Source organism: Dromiciops gliroides, chromosome 5 (assembly GCF_019393635.1).
Source record: "Dromiciops gliroides isolate mDroGli1 chromosome 5, mDroGli1.pri, whole genome shotgun sequence".
Lineage (NCBI taxonomy): Eukaryota > Metazoa > Chordata > Mammalia > Microbiotheria > Microbiotheriidae > Dromiciops > Dromiciops gliroides.
Window position 1 is genome coordinate 216620080 of NC_057865.1, and position 19651 is coordinate 216639730.

General features: G+C 41.6%; 1 protein-coding gene across 4 annotated transcripts in view; it reads right to left on the minus strand.

Moving 5' to 3' along the window:
* Positions 1-266: 266 nt before the first annotated feature.
* The window catches only part of CERS5 (ceramide synthase 5), a 28581-nt gene continuing 9196 nt past the window's right edge, over positions 267-19651 (minus strand). The window contains exons 2-12 of one of the 4 annotated variants that reach the window (XR_006353354.1): positions 8591-8696; positions 8046-8176; positions 7394-7451; positions 6587-6637; positions 5748-5840; positions 4284-4412; positions 4070-4176; positions 3548-3704; positions 2299-2407; positions 2055-2204; positions 1014-1142 (exon numbers count right to left, since the gene is read on the minus strand). Coding sequence is in view for 2 of the 4 variants with exons in the window: in XM_043968788.1 (XP_043824723.1) it covers positions 990-1142; positions 3548-3704; positions 4070-4176; positions 4284-4412; positions 5748-5840; positions 6587-6637; positions 7394-7451; positions 8046-8176; positions 8591-8696 (985 nt within the window). In the remaining 2 variants the exon portion in view is untranslated. Of the gene's footprint in view, positions 1143-2054; positions 2205-2298; positions 2408-3547; positions 3705-4069; positions 4177-4283; positions 4413-5747; positions 5841-6586; positions 6638-7393; positions 7452-8045; positions 8177-8590; positions 8697-19651 lie in introns of all 4 variants that reach the window. The other 3 variants (XR_006353353.1, XM_043968788.1, XM_043968789.1) reach the window with 3 other exon arrangements.

Sequence of the window (19651 nt, forward strand, 5' to 3'; positions counted from 1 at the left end):
TTTTTCAGATATAAGTGTGACCCTAAGAGGAAATCATCTGGTCAGAATGATTCAGCCGCTTCACTCTTAAAATGTTACATGGTGGTCTCATGTATAAGTTTAGGGGGAATGACAGACATATTTTTCTTTTACCAAGCAACTCTTAGCTATAACTCAGATGTACTTTCCCTGAATGTTCTGTGGAGAGCTAGACCTTCAATTCCGATTGTGGATCCAGTGAGGTAGGAAAAGTCACTTGAATAGTTAGGACAGTAGAGGAGGGCTGAAGCACTTTTAATCACAGAAGAGAGTAAACAATGGTATAAAATGGTAACAGCTCCCCAAGTAGCTGCTGCCCTCCCCCAACATCAGCCCACCCCCAAGTACCACTGAGTAATGAGCAGGATATCAGCAGCTCTTGCTGCCGGGGGAAGGGGGAAAGAGTGAGGTTGGTAGATAGAGAGTCCAGGTAAGGGCCACGGCAAACCATGGCCATCCATCTGGAATTCTTCTGTCCCAATGTTACTGTCACCATATGCTGCCTCCTGGCCCCAGTGCAGAAAAACAGGCTGAGCTTGGCTGCTCTATTCAGAGAGTCCAAGGGGCCAGAGCCATAAGCAACAATGAAGGTGGGAATGATGATCCAGGGCCAAGTCAACGTGATCCAGAAATGCAGCCAGAACTTGAAGTAGGGGGTGAAGGGGCAAGGCATAGCTCAGGAAGTCCAGTCCAGAAATGTGCCCCAACCCATCAAATCACACATGTATATATACACAAACACACGCGCACATGGAAACGCACACACACACACACAGGGCAAATAACATTACTGACAAGAAAGTTATTAAATACAAAACGGCAGAGTTTTTTTAAAAAGTGAAAATGTTTGCTTCTTTTTTTCTCCTCAGTGCCTGGTGGGTCCGAGTAGCCACCCAAGGGTGGGGCTAAGGGAGTAGGGTTAAAGTGACCCTGAAAGTTCATGTGTCCTGGAGTCACCATATCAGCCTACTCTATTCTTCTGCCCAGCAATTGTTTCTCATGTGGCCATTGACTTGGTTGGCACCATTGCTGGAACTGCCATCATAGGGACACTTCTTGTTGCCTGTGGGCACATCTTCCTCTTCTGAGCTGCTTTCCACGTCACTTCGGTCATCCTTTGATACCTAGGTAGGCAGGGGCCAAAGGAAGAATAATGAGAATAGCGTGCTGCAACTAAAAGCAGGCTCCCTGCCAGGCAGTCTCTGGTGTCTTAATCTACACTCTCAATTCTTGGCTTTGGGTATGCTGCAAAATGGAATTCCCTCATCACCTCAGATTTTGGCATGCAATAGGCTTTCCAAGGCATCAAGGCAGCTTAGGCTTGAAATAGTGACTCCCTCAGGTCCAACTTTGATCTGTCTCAGCATCTCTACCCAGAGAACAGCTACATTCTCATACATTAGGACTTGGGAAAGTCTTGAGGAAAATCCAGTCTTCCCTTTATTTTCCTAAACTCTAAGGGTAAGAAGCCTAACTGCTTCAAAAACATGCGTTTCCTCAGTAGTAACAGGAAGCAGCCGATGACCTTGACTAACCCCTCCCCTCATCCCTGAATGCCAAGTACTTGTGGACACTCACAAACTATGGGGTTTAAGTTCCCCAAGCGCTGACTCCGGGCCAGGCAATTTCCAGGAGCTCTGGCTTTTCCTGGCCTGTTATAACTAGCCTCCCCTCACCAGCCCTTGGGCTGTCTCAGGATATACGAAAAATTGATTCAGGATTACTGCAACCTAAATCACCTCCTGAATCTTCCATTTACTAGCCTGGAATTTCAGTTTCACTTACTGTAAGCCTTGGGCAACCTTTGACCTCTCAGTTTCTTCATCTGTAAAGGGGATATTTACACTATTTCTCTTGAATGCTATATAAATATGAGCTCTGATTATAAATGATAACACTGAATCTCAAGGCATAAACTAGGGATTGGGCTGATCTCATAAAGTCTTGTGACCTACAGAACATTTTCAATCTGGCTTGGATGTCCAAACCTAACAGCTGTTTTTTGTCAGGAAATCTCCACCAGGGGGCAGACTGACCCCACAGTGGGTATAGGAAGGCTCTGCCTCCCAGAAACAACTGTCCAACTTCTTTCAGTCAGGTTCAGGGAAGGAGCACAATAGCTTCAGTTCTATTCAGCAGTGGCCCCTTTCCCAATCGCTCCACAAAGTCAGGAGTGAGGACAAGTCCTTAGAAGACAAGAGAAGGATAAAGGGAAGAGGAAAATACACACATAAAGAAACATGATCTACTGAACAGCAGCAGCAGCAGCAGAGCACTTACATGCAAGAGATGAAACTGTCCAGCTCCCACTTGGCACAGAGAAAAGGAAGGAGGTGAGAAAAGAGTTGAGAATATAGAGTCGGGGTCTAATCCTTCCTGGCTAGGTCACCTGGTCAGGAGAGAGAAGCCAGAGAGAAGAAAGGTGTTGGACAGCTGTAGCAAGATGGATAGACACTAAGCAGGTTCTACAACTACTAGCAGCCATGAGGGACATTAACAGAAGAGACTATAGACATGGCTGAACCACTGCATTCTCAAGGTCTAGAAATGGTTCCTGGGCAGCTAGGTGGCACAGTGGATAAAGCACCAGTCCTGGATTCAGGAGGACCTGAGTTCAAATCTAGCCTCAGCCACTTGAGACTTACTAGCTGTGTGACCCTGGGCAAGTCACTTAACCCTCACTGCCCCGCCAAAAAAAAAAAGAAGAAAAAGAAATGGTTCCTTCCTCTAGCAGAACTTACCGCCCCTTGATGATGATATGCATCAGGAAATTGAAATGCTCGGTCTGGGACACTTTCTGACTACTTCAGAACTTAAAGAATTAATTCAGTTAACTGGAACCTTTTAAAAAGGTCCCTTCTTTTCTGCTTTAATGCATTCAAGCAGGAGGCAGCTGTTGAGCTTTCTCTGCCAGCCCTCTCTCATAAAGGCCACAGGACTTTTTCCTAAGATGGAAGAAAGTGCCTCTCAAACCAGTTATATTCCTGGATTATTTCAAAGCTGTAGTCACTGACTGTAGTCAGTCACCCTGGGGCATCAAGAACATCTAAATTTATTCATTCTGAAAAGGAGGGGAGGGAACAAAAGGCCATCTCAAGAAAACCTGGAGAACCTCATTTTTCAGTGTACACAAAGAATGGATCTTTGTTCTTGGCCACTTTTGAGGAAGGAGGGTAAAGTATTTGGAGTTAATAGGAAATGGAGAAAGTGAGAAGCCACAGACTTCCACCCTCATTTGCAGAAAAAGTTCACTAAGTACCATGGAAAAACAGGGAGAAGAGGGGATATCTCTTTTAAGTAGCCCTAATCTGGGGGCAGTGAGGTGGCACAGTGGATAAAGCACCAGTCCTAGATTCAGGAGGACCTGAGTTCAAATCCAGCCTCAGACACTTGACACTTACTAGCTGTGTGACCCTGGGCAAGTTACTTAACCCTCATTGTCCTGCAAAAAAACAAAACCAAAAAACAACTAAGTAGCCCTAATCTTCCCAGCCAGACCTGAAGTGGGGGAATCAACCTTGGCCCTCACCTTTCCTCGAACCAGGGCCTTGCAAGCAATTTGAGCAATCAGGTAGGACCAGACAATGTGTAGAACCTGTAGGACCAGGAGAAGGCCATTGAAGAGCCACCAAGAGGAATAAGGTCCGATGATCTCCCAACTCTCAAACAAGGTTGTGTTCAGGACCCTAAAGAGGAGAAGCCAGGAGTCAGATTATGGGAGGTGGTAACAAAACTGAAAACCTTGGGAATTGGGACTTGTCTTTTTTTTTTTTCATTCTTTCTACTTTGTGACATTGCTTCCCAAAGGGATATTTCTGTTGTCTAAAAGTAAGGACGGTCAGCAGCAGCAAATGAGCTGGGGACTTGGTCTGGGCCCCTAACTCTAAGCATAGTGCTTAAGGCAACTGAAGTCCTAAAATAATATATACACGCACTTGGATTCTGCAGGGGATAGGAGTTTCTTAGGAGTAGGGTTCCCAAATTCTATCCCTTAAGCTGCCAACAGGACACCACTGCCCATGTTAGGAATACTAACTGCCCAGGCACTTACCAGAATGGATAGATGCCAAGTCGAGTGATCACAAAAATGACACTGAACACCACAAACAATGTATCACAAAGCCGCTGATACTTGGCATAGTTGGCCAATTTGGCTGCCTGAGGAGGAAGAAAAAAAAGTAAATGGAAGAGAGAAGCAGGTCTTCTATCAGGATTAGTGGGAAATGGAAAAGGAAATATAAAGAGGGAGGAGACTGGGGTCTCACCTCAAGCAGGAAGTCGGAGGAGTCATGTAGACACATGACCAGCGTTCCCACCCGCACCATGTTGTTGATGTAGGAGAAGGTGATGAGCCCAATGGTGGCCAGGTGATGCACAAACATGATCAGGAAATCCTAGGAAGGTATGGTGGGTAAGGCAAGGTCCAGGGGTAGGATGGGATGCCCTCGACCAAGGCCTTAAGAGGAACTAGCCAATTCCCTGTTCCGTATAATTCTCTTCCATGACCATCCCCTCCCTGAAAAGGTTCCCTTCTGCTTATATTGGGCCGTGGCAAGGTGCTACCTACCCTAATGCTCAGACCAAAAAATCTGTTAGCATGACCTAAAAGAGAGACATTTCATTTTTGATGCCCATGGTACTGAGAGCATGTGGTTATGGGTTACTCATTTCTCAGCTGCCATCCAGTCTGGAAGCCATTACTTCCTCCTGTCAGACTACCTTTGGATCCAGTTGCCAAGCATTTCCCACATTTGGGGAACATACAGCCATAACAGACCAATAAGGGAGAAGGGAGATGAATTCGGATCAATGATGCTTGCTTGGTGGAGGATAACTGAAGCAAACATCAAGTGTCTACTTCTGATTATTGTCTCAACCTAATCCCATGAGGGCTAACCCTGATTTTTTTTCCCCCAGAAAAGGATGCTCAAGAGTCTGGCTCCAAGTTAGCAGAACCACAAATCCACTATACTAGGAAGACACAAAGAACATTAATTAAATCTGGTTCTTCTCTTCTGGCGAGTGTTTCAGTCCTTTGTTCCATCTCTGCCACCAACTAGCTCAAAGTTTCACAACCAGTCACTTTAATGCAGTGAAAAGGTGTTTTGGATTTGGGAGTCAGAACTGGGTTGTTCTAGGCCGTGCCATTAATTCACTGGGTGACTATGGAAAAATCAGTTTCCTTATCTATAAAATGAGCTTTCACTAGATGATCTATAACTTTCATTTCTAACATCTCTTACTTTAGGGTTTTCTCTAGACCAGTTTTCTCATCTAGAAAAAATTTGGGGTTTGAACTGGATGATCTCTAAGATTATAAATGGTTCTAACAATTTGTGATTCTTAGTGAAACCAAAGTGTAGGGAAGAGGATGCACAGAATAGTGATCACCAATTGCAGGTAGGACTTATATCCATATACTAGGATTCAGGAATCCGTACCATATCTCTTTGTTCTTTCATTTAAATTCTGCCAGGTCCTAGTCTTTTAGATCAGATTATCTAGCACTGTCTGTCCCCAATGTCTAAAACAGAACTGAGTGCACCCATAAATATTTGTCTCCGAAGGTTATACAATAGTCTTTTCCAAAAATGACAGTCCCATTAAACCTACTACCTAATCCTATGAGATCCTGGCCAGGGAAGGGTCCATCAATGAGCAGTGAAGGTATTTGCCAGAGAGGAGCGCAGAGAAAAAGATAAGAGCTTGCTGGGGGGCAATGTTCTTACCTTTCGCTTAATGTCTATAAATTGAGAAAACATAAGAGACCAATAAAAGGCCAGTTCCATGATATAGTAGTAGTAAAGGCCAGATGTGAGAGGCTAGAAAAGGTAAGGAGAACTAGTTAGAACATCAACTAATCAAAGTTGTTCTGTCTCTTTAACTGACCTTTCCTTTAAAAACAAAAAAACAGCAAACAGTGGATAAAGCACCGGCCCTGAATTCAGGAGTACCTGAGTTCAAATCCGGCACTTGACACTGACACTGACACTGACACTTACTAGCTGAGTGACCCTGGGCAAGTCACTTAACCCTCACTGCCCCACCAAAAAAACACAAAAAACACAAAACAACCCACCCCACATGACCCCCCTTCCCAAGGCCCTTGCCCTAGATTTGGCATAGACAACAAACAACCTTTTGGGTGCTCAGACCAACTTTTGGGTGCTCAGACTAACTTTGCCTTTCACCTGCTTCAATTCTCCTCTTTGATTGCTAAAAGAGGGTGATGCTCATACTGGGGCAAAGCAATGGTAAAACTATGTGCTCAGAATACCATGCACAATCTAGGGTATTCCTAAGTAAGCTCCTTTCTCCACTCTTCTCACAGCTCCCCTCTTTTTCTACACCAAATTAATATTGGTCACACTCATCATCCAAGAGGTCACAACCATGGACAAAAGAGGGCAGACGTCACTGTGAACATACCATGCTACATCATCCAATGGGCCTGGCTTCCAGGTTTTTAATGAATCAAAAGGAAATGTGCCATTGGCCTCACGGTTTGAACTCCTTGGCCTGAGGTGCCTGAGGTTTTAGGGCTTCTCTTGGAAGTCGGAGTTCTTACCTGATAGGGGTAGTTGTGCCAGCATTGTCGGGTGTCCCAGAACCAGGGTGACTAAGGGGAGAATAGAGAACTTTGGTCAGTCTTCAGGAATCCAGCTTGTTTTGCAGATCTTAATCTAACATTCCCACTCTTTCTGTATGACATGGGAGATGTGAAAGGAAGTGAGATAGGAGGAAAGATGAGTCATGTGCCAGATTCCAAGGTTCACAAGAGGTTCAGCAGGTGTCTGAATTTATTCACTGAGATAATAAAGTGCCATTCCACCCATGGAGAACATGTTTGGGATAACCCGAGGGAAAGTCAAGGCCGGTGGAACTGGGTCTACCCATAAAACAACACCTGGATATGGGAAATAGCAGGAGGGAAAAGTCTCCATTAGACTCAATGGGCAGAAATACTATGCAAAAAGTCAAAGGTTAAAAGGCAAAAGCTGTCCTTTCATGGAACACTTTAAAGCAAGAGTTCCTAACAACCTCTGACTGAAATGAAGGATTTTATTTAAAAAACAACATGAAAAAAAAAACCCCAACATGATTCTGAGATGGGATCCCTAAATTTCACCAGATCACCAGAGAGATCTGTGACCCAAAAAAGGTTCAGAATTTCACTAAGTTAGACCCCTCAGGGCAGCTTTCTTGGGAAAAAGACAATCTGCATAGCATTTAAGCCTGGGCTGGGTCCATTATAAGGAAAAAACAACAACAACAACAAAAACAACACTAGAAAGAGGCAGTATTCTAGGGCTCTCAACCCTGACCCCTGGTACCCTAGCTAGCAGAGCACATCAAGCGGCCAGGTCAGACTCACCGACCAGAGAAACCGGATCCCATAGCAGAATATACATAAATAAAAAGTGAACCTCCACCTGTGTAGGGAGAGAGTAGAGATTAGACACAAGCTCATATAACACAAAATATCTGGGAAATTTGGGGTAGGGAGGGAGTGGAAAGTCAGAATGGTATCTTGTCTAGGCAGGCCAGGGTCAGGCTACTGATAAAAGCCTAGAACAAGAATTTAGGCTAGGGACACTTTGCTATATCAATAAACATTATTGTTATCCACTGGCCTCTGCTTATGATATCTGTTTCACTAGGTATCATTTACTTTTCTGTCTGTTCTCCTGAACAAACTCTATAGGTGGGAGGATGTGGGTAGGGAAGAGTGGAAACAGGGATAATGCTTATGAACTGGCTTCCTTCCAAGATGACAATTCACATAACCTTGGGATCTCCTCCTACCTAGAACAGGCTAGAACTACATATAGCTTAATTAGTACTCAGGTAGGCTAAGAGATCAAGGATGACAAGTCTCCATAGTCCTCCACTTTCCCAGGTACTTAGAGATAACACCCAGGGATTCTATGCTAGCTCTGATGTGGTAACTTGCACCTAGCCACAGGTGTCCTGTTATCAACTTAGTCCGCCCCACCCCCTCACCGCCCCCAAGCCTGCACACCTACATGCTCTCACAGAATTTAGTAAGTGTTGGCGGCTTGTCTTGGTTCCTCCGATGGCGGAACCAGCCTTGGATTTTTCGGACGTCCCAATCCAGCTGCTTTGAGAGGCCCTCTAGCCTTTTCCCATCAGGACACTGCAGACAGAAGGCCATACTCAGAACACTTCCTTACTCACCCCTTCCAAACCCCAATGGCCTTACCCTCTAATCACTGTGGTTGAAGAAGGGATCCCCCATCCCATACAACTAAGGATCTTTTTTGCTTTTTTATACTATCCCATCAGAAGGAGTTGATTGAGCCATGTATACTTACCCTCCCCCTTTTCAGGATAAGCTGTAACAGGCACTGGCTCAAAGAAATTAAGCCAGGAACTGGCTAAAATGCTTCTGCTATCCTGAACTGTTCTATATCTGGAAGCCCGGATCCCCTTGCAGGATCTTCTGTAGACCTCTCAGAATAAGAACCAGATAGACGTCATCTCATCCTGCTCTCCCCCCTTGAAGAAACTGCCTCCCAAGAGCTGTCTTTTCCCTTTTCTACCAACTCACCTTTGTGATGGAAGTGTACACCTTCTCGAGGATGGCGTTGGGCTGTGCCTGGTGGGGAACACTCTCCTGGATGCCAAGATGAATTGCACATGGTTTAGCAATAAACCTGCAGTAAGCAAGCAAGCCAAAGGCCAATTCTAAATATAATTACAATTTGTTTCAGCAAGGAAAGAACTTGATCGGAAGAAAATGTGATGGGCAGGGGCTAGTAATATGCTGAGAGACAAAATGTTTGGATTTCATTTCAGAATCTGCTCCTAATTTTATGATTATTACCTCCATCCAAAAGGAGTTGTAATACTACTGTACACTGCCCTGGTCAGAATCCATCTGGAGCAGTGTGTTCAATTCTGAGTACTAACTTTAGGAGGGACAATGACAAATCAGTGCACAGCCAGAGAAGGACAACCGTGACAATGAGATAATGAGGTTATAAATGAACTGGTTGAAAGGCTATGATCTAGAAGGATGAGACTAATTCTGCTTGGTCCCAGATGGAAGAATTAGAATAACTCTAAGGAACAATCAGGGAATCTGATTCTATAGTAACATAAGAAAGTGTTTTCTAGAACCAGAACCATTTAAAAATGAAATACAATGTCTAGAGGTAGAAATTTCGCCATCATTATGAGCCTTCAAGTAGAGGTTGGATGACTATCTGTCAAGGATAACATTATAAAGGAGATTCATGCTTCAGGTAGAAGACTGAACAGAAAACACTAAGTCCTACCGCAAAAGGGCAAATATAACTCATAGGTATCCCAGAGACTTGGTTAAGCTGAAACTCATGACTAGATTATGATTTTGGACAAGTGTATCTTACTCAAAAGAAACAAGATATTGGTATATGATTGTAATGAAATGTTATTGTGCTATAAGAAATGACAAGCAGGAAGATTTCAGAAAAACCTGGAAAGACTTTCATGAACTGATGCATAGTGAAGTGAACAGAACCAAGATAAAGTTGTACACAGTAACAGCAATATTATTCAATGAAGAACTGTGAATGACTTAGCTATTCTCAGCAATACAATGATCCATGACAATCCCTAAGGACTAATGAAGCACACTATCTGCCACTTTCATTCTTCCATTTTTTTTTCTTTTCAGTTTTCTTGTACTAATATGGAAATGTTTTTTAAATATTTTATTTTTTCCAATTACATGTAAAGATAGTTTTCAACATTCATTTTTGTAAGATTTTGAGTTCCAAATTTTTCTCCCTCCCTCCCCCCCCACCTTCCCAAAGCCAGCAAGCAAATAAGTTATACATTACAATCATGTTAAACATAGGGGGAAAAAAAGATAGGTAAAGGAAGAAGGAGGAAGTATGTTAAGAAGGTTTACTCAAGTGAGGAAATCCAGGAACCAGAAGTGGGAAGCATGAAAGAGAGAAAAAATTTAGGTGATGGTCCAAGGAGGGAAAAACAGAAATAATTTTGTCATTGGGCTATTATACTTCAGACTACTTGGTCAGAAAGAGAAAATTTAAATGAGTAATTTAAGAAATAGATCACAAGTCTGGCAATGATGTGGGAACTTCAATTATCCAGACATACTACTGAGCTCTCTTCTCTGTTAAAAGTTAAGCAGGGTGGGGCAGCTAGGTGGCACAGTGGATAGAGCACCGGCCCTGGAGTCAGGAGGACCTGGGTTCAAATCTGGCCTCAGACACTTAACACTTACTAGTTGTGTGACCCTGGGCAAGTCACTTAACCCCAATTGCCTCACTTAAAAAAAAAAAAGATGTTACTACCTGCTTAACTTTTTTTTTTTTTAATTTTTAGTGAGGCAATTGGGGTTAAGTGACTTGCCCAGGGTCACATAGCTAATAAGTATCAAGTGTCTGAGGCCAGATTTGAACCCAGGTCCTCCTGAATCCAGGGCCGGTGCTCTATCCACTGTGCCACCTAGCTGCCCCCCAGACTCATTGTTAAGGTTTGTAAAGATTGGAATGACGACACCTGTTGGAGAACTTACTGTAGAAAAGCTCCGTCATGAGGTGAAGGTCTCTGAGGGCAAGACCATGCATCTTTTCTTTGGCATCAGGAAGTGATGTTTGCTAGTGGGAGGAAGAAGGGCGAGCCTGGTGCTCTGACTCAGGCTCTTTTCCTGAGGACTCCGGTGGAAAAGGGAGCTAGAAATGCGCTCTCCCTTTAATAGATAGATGAATGTAGGCCTTTCTCTCTCTCTTTACCAAATTCTTATTCTCCTTAATAAATGCTTAAAAGCCTAACTCTTGCTAAAGTTCATAATTTATTGGCGACCACTCATTAGATATTTTAGACAGAATAGCTAGAATTTTAGCCTTAACAGGTTCAATGCCAATATAGCTAGAGGTCTCAGTACAGTTACCCCAGGGATCTGTAATTGCTATTTGCTGCTTAACATATCATTAACATATCATATCATTGATATGAAGTCATAGATGGCATATACATTAAATTTGCAAATGATACAAAGAGAGGGATAACTAAAACACTAGATGACAATGTGTTAGGCTCTTGGGTTTTTTTTGCAGGGCAATGGGGGTTAAGTGACTTGCCCAGGGTCACACAGCCAGCAAGTGTCAAGTGTCTGAGGCTGGATTTGAACTCAGGTCCTCCTGAACCCAAGGCCAGTACTTTATCCACTGCGCCACCTAGCTGCCCCCGTGTTAGGCTCTTGAAAGACTAAATCTAGGGGCAGCTAGGTGGCGCAGTGGATAGAGTACCGGCCCTGGAGTCAGGAGGACCAGTGTTCAAACGCGGCTTCACTTAACACTTACCCTGGGCAAGTCACCTAACCCCAAATTGCCTCACTAAAAAAAAAAAAAAGAAAGACTAAATCTACTAAAATGAAATTTTATAGGGATCAATGTAAAATCTTGCATTTGGGGTACAAAAAATCAATTTCACAATAAGATGAGAGAGGCACAGATAGAAAATGGGTATTCTGAAGAGCATCTGGAGGATTTTAATAGAATGTAATCTCAATTCCAGTCAATAGTGCGATATGTGGTAGCCACAAAAGCTAATGTGATCTTGAAAGGCATTTAAGAGGGAGATGGGGAATAGAGAGGTGATTGTTCCACTGTATTCTGCCCTCATGAAACCACAATTAGTGTCGTGTTCTGTTTGGGGCACCATGATTTAAGAAGGACATTACTAGGGCAGCTAGGTGGTGTGGTAGATAAAGCACTGGCCCTGGATTCAGGAGGACCTGAGTTCAAATCTAGCCTCAGACACATTACACTAACTAGCTGTGTGACCCTGGGCAAGTCACTTAACCCTTATTGCCCTTCCTCCCCCCCCCCAAAAAAAAAATAAAAAGAAAGAAAGAAAAAGAAAGGAGGACATTACTAAACTGGAGAGTATCCAAAAATAAAATGTTGAAGGGCTTTGAGTCCAGGTCACATCAGGACAAGTTGAAAGAACTAACTAGGCATATTTAACCTACAGAAGAGAAATCTGGGGAGTGGAAGAGGGACAATATAATAGCTGTCTCTGAAGAGCTATCATGTGGGAAGGGACCAGACTTGTTCTGTTTGGCCCCAGAGCTTAAAACTAGGTGAAAGATGCAAAGAGGACAGTTTAAGCTTGATGTTAGAACAAATAATTAGTGGAATGGGCTACCCTGGGCAGAAGTGAGTTCCCCTAGGAAGTCTTCATGCAGAAGCTGAACACCTGTTGGATTTTTATAGTGGAGTCTTTTTGTCTGTGGGTTGGACTAGATTAGATGGTTGCTGAGGTCCCTTCCAACTCAAATTTTGTAATCCTGAAATTACTTCTGAGATTCATTTCTGCTCAAAGAGCTTATGACACCATAATTAAGTGATCTATTCACTTTGTGGGACATGTACCTTTCCAACATTTTTTCTGGTTCCTACTACCTTCCTTGCATGTATGTTTGTATGATACACACCACACACACACACCTTCCCAATAAATGTAAAGTCCTGATGGGAGAGAAAACTATATTTACTAGGCTGCCCTACCAAAAATTATTTTCATGTAGACTATGGGAGTACAAACTTGCCTTTAATTATTGGCAAAATTCTTCACCTGCCAGGCACCATTCTAAAGAAGCAACATACATGGATTTCACCAAGGCATTTGATAGTCTCTCATGATATCCTGGTAAATAAGATTAAAAAAAAATAAGCATCTCTGGTACAGTTAAACAGATTCACAGCTGGTTGAAAGGCTGAAAGTCAAGGGGTAATAACTAATGGATCTCTGTCAAACCTGAAGTTGTGTGCCCTAGCACTATCCTTGGCCCTATACTGTTCAATATTTCTCTCAGTGACCTGGATGACATGTTTATAAAACTTGTAGATAACACAGAATTAAGAGGGATGGTTAACACAATGGATGGCACAATCAGTAAGTAGCTACAAAGATCATAAAGGGCCACAGAAATTATTTGAATAGAATACAATATAAAGTCCTTTATTTGGATTCCAAAAATCAACTGCACAAGTATTAGAATTGTGAGGCATGAAAAAGGTTTGAAGGTTTCTTGTAAGCTCTGCTTTAACAGAAACATAGTATCCTGAATTAAAGCAGTAGTATTCCCACTATTCCCTTGTAGTCAGAAGATATCTGGAATCCTGTATCTAGTTCTAGGTAGCACATTTTAGGAAATACAATAGAAAACTGGAATGTATCTCAGGAAGATGACCAAGTGTTGCGGGGTCTAAACACCACACCATACAGGAACTGGATCAGAGATATTTATTTAATCTGGAAAAGAGAAGACAACAGAGGGTAGACAAAGCCACCACACTACAGCAGTACTAAGGGCAATGAGTAGAAGTTATAGGGAGGAAGATTTCTGGCTCAATATAAAGAAAAACGTTTCTACTAACTAAAATTATCCCCAAATGGTCTGGCCTGCTTTAGGAGGTACAGGAAGTGGAGGTGGTCCCTGACACACCTTCCAACTCTAAGCTATCTTGACCCTGTACAAAGGCAAACACACTGAATCTGAGACCAATTCAATTAAAGTCAAGAAGAAGCTTTTAGCACAGGCCTACATCTTTTCCTTCAGTTAGGACTAAACAGCCAAGAGCTACAGAGAAGACTAGCCTGATAAGGACTGCTGAACAAGGGCAGGGTAAGGGGTGTGATCTGGTAGGGTAGAAAGCTAAACTGGGAGCCACAAAGTTGAGCTTCTACTCATTTTGTTAATAACAATCTTTGTGAACCTTGAGCAAGTCAGTTTGTTTCTTTATGTGAACTCGGGTCTACTGGACCATACTGCTTCTTGAACCAACATATCTGAAACAGGAATCCCTTCAACAATGTACACAAATGATCACAACTTTAATTGAAGATATCTAATTAGGAAGCAGTCAATTCCACTTTGAGAAGCTGTAATTGGACCTAAATTATGTTTAAGGTGCCTTCTAGTTCTAACTCTAGAATCCTATGGAGAGTTCTCTAAGATATCTTTAATGAGGTTATGTTTCTTCTTTCCTAGGTTCCTTTCAGCGTTCACATTTTATGGATTTAGGATGAAGAGGCTGGAGGACCTGTCTTTTTAGTCTGAAAAGCCTAAAATCTAGTCTTGTACATTGTAATTGCTTAATGAATATATGTTGAATTTAAAGTCCTTGTTATTCTTAAAAGGAAAAATCTTTTCTCACTAGTTTAGGGTAGTTGAAATCAATATTTTAGTGGAATCTACTATGCTTTAGTGAAACCATGCCTAAAATATTTTGTTCACTTCTGAGCAATATATTTTAGAAAGAACTTGAGGGGATCACAATGGGGAAGAGCTTTGAAGTTATGCTGTATGAGGTTTGGCTAGATGAACTAAAGATTTTTAACTTGGAGAAGAGTAGACACAGAAGTACTAGGGTAGGTGTATTTGAGGCCTACCATGTTCTGTTTGGCATCCAAAGACAGACAGACAATGGCAAGGCCCAATAAACAGAAAATGAGAGATGTAGGACTAGTGTAAGGAAAAACTTTCCAACAATTACAGCTACTAAAAAAGGAATTCTGTTTCATACTTAGAAATCTTCAGGCAAAGTTGTGATCATTCACGATCATTTGTGTATTTTGTTGAAGGGATTCTTGTTTCAGATATGTTGGTTCAAGAAGCAGTATGGTACAGTGGACCTGAGTTCAAATTCTGCTTCTACCTATTTGAGTTTGGGCCAGTCACTTCCCTCTCAGGGTCTCAGTTTCCTCACCTGTGAAATGAGGCTGAACCAGATGACCTCTAAAGTCCCTCTTGTTCTATATCTGTGGTCCTTAGCTCCCAAATGGGGCATGATGCATTGGGATACAGGAAGAAATTATAAGAACTTCTCTTACATTTATTTTTATCTTTTAAAAAATTAAGTTTTTTTACTATTTAATGTACATGGGCACTCCAACTTAATATTTGAGTCTGGTGATCATATATCACATAAGCTACTTGAGGTATTTGCAAAGTAGTAGTTTCACAATGTTTAATAGAGGATTGACAGTGGCTCCGTCACCCTTTTTTTTCCATGTCAATGTATTCAGATGTATTGTAGTTTACCCAGTTATCTAGTTCTAACTAAACCAAAGTGGAGAGTAGCTTAAAAAAATATTCTTACAAAGAAATCCTGGTTTGTGAGCACAAGTAAACAAGAAGGGCAGTGCTGACAGTTCAACTATCATGAGCTCTAAATCACCTATATCACAAAGTAAAAGCAATGAGAATTTAGTCAGATAAATAAAAAAATGCAAAATTATCAAGCTTATCCAAAATACGAATTTACATTCACTATCATTAACAATGAACCTTGCCCTCAGCATATATTGTTGTAAACCTGAAGATATTAGCTGAGAGTATGAAGCTATCATGATAAGCAGTCATTTAAAAACTTATCTTTTATTGCCAAAAAATGAGGTGTCCTCCCCAATAAAAACTCTCAAATTGGTGTGATTAAAAAATTCAGAAACAGGGGGCAGCTAGGCGGCGCAGTAGATAAAGCAGTAGCCTTGGATTCAGGAGGACCTGAGTTCAAATCCAGCCTCAGACACTTGACACTTAACTAGCTGTGTGACCCTGGGCAAGTCACTTAACCCTCATTGCCCTGCAAAAAAAAAAGCAAAAAAACAAAACAAAACAAATAAAGAAACAGAATTTTCTAACCTGATTAAAAATATTTCAAATGACAAATTTTTTTGAATCCATTTGGGAAAATTAAAAATTCAATACCTTCTAATTAATTTGCAAGGTCAAGCATTTATTATAAATTATGTACTGGGCACTATGCTAAGTGTTGGGGATATAAAGAAAAAGCAAAAACATGTTAGGGAAGAGGAAAACTTACTTGCCAAATTTCAACAAAAACCTTGCAGAATTGCTGGATAAGAGTGAAAATGAGCATCACTACTTTAGTAAATGCTGCCAACAATGTATTTCCTCTGTTTGGATCTATGTGTCTGTGCAAGGTATCTTTTCCAGGTATGATGGCCATTAAAACCAAAAATCAAAATAAGATGAACTTGAAAGCAGACCTTCCAGTTACTCTATCACAAAGCATTACGCCAAGATTTAAAAAACAAATAACTCCATTCAATCATACTACTCTCACTTCTTAGTCAAAGTCAAAAAAGTTTTGGTCCCTATAGAGAATGGGCCTAGGAGGCAGAAAGAGCAGAATTTCAGTTCTGCCTCTGGGACATACTGACCAGGTGACCCTGGGCAAATCACTTAGCCTGTGTTCCAATCTCTTAGTGGCAGAAAGGGTCCCCTGGAGCTCCTGATGATGAATAAATTGCATCCATGGTTTAAAAAAAAAATCAATACTTTAAAAAATATACTTTATTTAATCTTTTTCTCATTTATATTTGTATTTTGTATAGTTTTATAATGTAGGTAGTACATTCATACAGTAATACATAGATATAATTTATAAATATGCATGTATTGGTGGTATGCTCAAACATGTTTTTTGCATGGGATGGGTGCATGATCAAAAACGTTTACAGCTTATTGGTTTGAATTACTGACATATATCTTCCAGTTAGAAGGAGGCTTTGGCATCATCTAATCCAATTCCCTCTTGATAATAACAGCTTATATTTATGTCATAGCTGCAAAGAACTGCCACTTATGAATCTAGTTTGAGTCTCACAAGGCTGAGCTAAGCAGGGTCATCTTCCTTTGAGTAGGCTTAGAGTTGAAATGATGTGCCCAAAGTCTCACAGATAGTCAAGTGGTGGAGGCAAGCAAGACTCAGACTCACAAAATGCTAGAAGTGGAAGGAACCTTTAAGGTCTCAGAAAGGTAAACTGTTTTGCCCAAGGTTAATTCATGAACAGGGATTTGAACCTAGGGTTCTGAAGCTAAAAATTCACCGCATTTTCCATTATACAATACTGCCACAGAATCCTTCTACAATATCCAACAGTGTGCATCCACCCATTGTTTGAATACTTTTAGTGTCAGGGAACTCACTTCTTTTCCAGACAGCTCATTCCACATTTAAGCAGCCTTGACTGTTAGAAAGTGTTAAAGTGCCTAATAAATATTTCTTCATTTCAAATTCCCTATGACTCCTAATAGGATGAATAGAGAACCAGAAGGTCCTACAGGCCATGTGACTGTGAAGGCAGCTAGGTGGCCTGGTGACTATGGTTCTGGGTCTGGAATTACAAAGCCTCATCTTCCTCAGTTCAAATCTGGCCACAGACACTCACTAGCTGTGTGACCTTGGGCACTTTACTTCATTTGTCAAAGGAGCTGGAGCAGGAAATGGCAAACTACTCTAGTATCTCTGCCAAGAAAACCCCAAATGGGGTTCCGAAGAGCTGCACATGACTATTGTTGTTTGTTCTTCATCCTCCAGGAGGACCATGACATTAGGGTGATGTCATTACTTGCAGTGAAATGGATTTAAGTGAGGGAAGGCTGTTCGAGGTCACCAACTTCACTCTTTCCTCCAGAGCTGTCAGGCTCTGGCAAGATAGACATCAGGTCAACTAGAGATGGCCCCGGATGTTTAAGGCAATTGAGGTTAAGTGACTTGCCCAAGGTCACACAGCTAGTAAGTGTCTGAGGTGAGATTTGAACTCAGGTCCTCCTCACTCCAGGGCCACTGTGCCACCTAGCTACCTGACTGAAAACTACTAAACAACAACATGTGATTCTGGGCAAATCACTTAACCCCTGGTGGAACTGATTGATACCAATCCCTTAATCAATTAAAGTACAGAACTAGTTCCTACTTGCTCCCTTTAAAAAAAAGAAAGAAAAAAGAAAAAAATGATATAAGAATCTCCCTTGGGGCGGCTAGGTGGCACAGTGGATAAATCACCCGCCCTGGATTCAGGAGGACCTGAGTTCAAATCCAGCCTCAGACACTTGACACTTACTAGCTGTGTGACCCTGAGCAAGTCACTTAACCCCAATTGCCTCTCAAAAAATAACAAAACAACAAAAACAAGAATCTCCCTTAAGCAGCATCTGAAGATAAGATCAGTCTCTAGAGGGTCACACCAGAGAAAAGGTCCTGCAGCAACTTCTCAGGACTAGTTAAAGCCAGTATTGACCTTTTCCTGACCTGAAAGATCCCCTCCAGAACCAGAACATGGTATGGTGCATGGGTGGTAGGGTAAAGATAAAAATTAGAAACTTGATGCAGTCCCCTTTATCTACATTTGCATCTAGTCTTATTGACTGTTCTTTTCTTAGCACCAGTATGACCTCAGTGAGTGGAGGCAGGATGAAACAGGGAAAATAGAAAATAGAGAGAGAGAACCACCACAAATACCATCACTGACAGTATCTGCCACTAAGTGACTTAGGCAAGTTACTTAACTTTATTAGACCTCAGTTTTCTCATATGTAAAATCAAGGAGTTGAGACTAGATGACTTTTACTTCTGTGATCTTATGGTTTCCAAAGGTAGGAAGGCACATGCCTCTACATCACAGGAAGAGGGGAAAGCCCATTTACAATGTTCTTCCTAAAGAACTAAATGGCCCATTTTGCTTAAGGTAATATTCACAGGTTAAATGAGTTATTGATTTTAAGATATTACTTTATGTGTTGATAAAATATTCTGTATATCATTGTGCTTCAGTGTACTGCACCCAAACTCCACAGTAAAGTGGTGTAACAATATCACCTGACATTTCTATAATGCTTTAAGGTGTAGTACCTAAGTACTACAAGTATTATGACCCCCACTTTATTATCATCTTTGTATTCCTCATCTATAAAAGGAGAGGGTTGGGCTGTTCCAGACCTACACTGATAATTCTTCTGTGCTTTTACACAAAAGCAAACAGGTTAAGTGAAGTTGTAAACTGTCTTGTGTCAGAGCTATTAAATGTCAGAATCAAGATTCAAACCCAGATATCTCCTGCAGATGTAGATTCCAAAGTCCAGCCCTCTTACTATTATACCCTAATGACTCAGTGAAAAGAACATTTGGTTTAAAGTGAAGAAAGACCAGGGTTCAAATTCTAGCTCTGCCACTAGCTAGCTGTGACAAAGTGGTTATTAAAAAAGGTACAGCAAGAAGCAGAACACCTATTCATCCTTTAGGATATAGATCCTGAACATACAAATAATATTGCTTGAAAGAAGGCACGGGGTCAAGGTGGACCAGGGTAACCCTGAAGCCCTCATGTGACATGAGAAAGAGGCTGAGGGGTGGAAAGACTACTTCAATAGTGTACCACTGCACAAGTAGCTAGCCGACTACTGGCTTTCCACAGCAGACACACAGAGTACTGACTAGCCTCTGGTTACCATACCTCAGTGGCAAATTCAAGGACTATTAAAATGTCTTTTCATTCTGATGAGCTAAGCATAGAGAGCTTCTTTGGGGATGAATTACTCTTCTAGGGAATCTCAATCTGACAGAAATGTGAACTGTTCAGAGTGGACTTCAAGGACCTCAATGTCTCTCAGTGAGTATCTCTGATGTTTTACTTGTATAGAGATAATTAGACCTTCCTCAAAACATGCTGGCTGCTTGGAGATCACAATAGACTGCACTGTGCCAGATTTCATAGGGAGAAATGAAATGTAAGAAACACCAGCCAAGGGCAAATTTGATTTTGGGAAAAAAGTATAAATGTA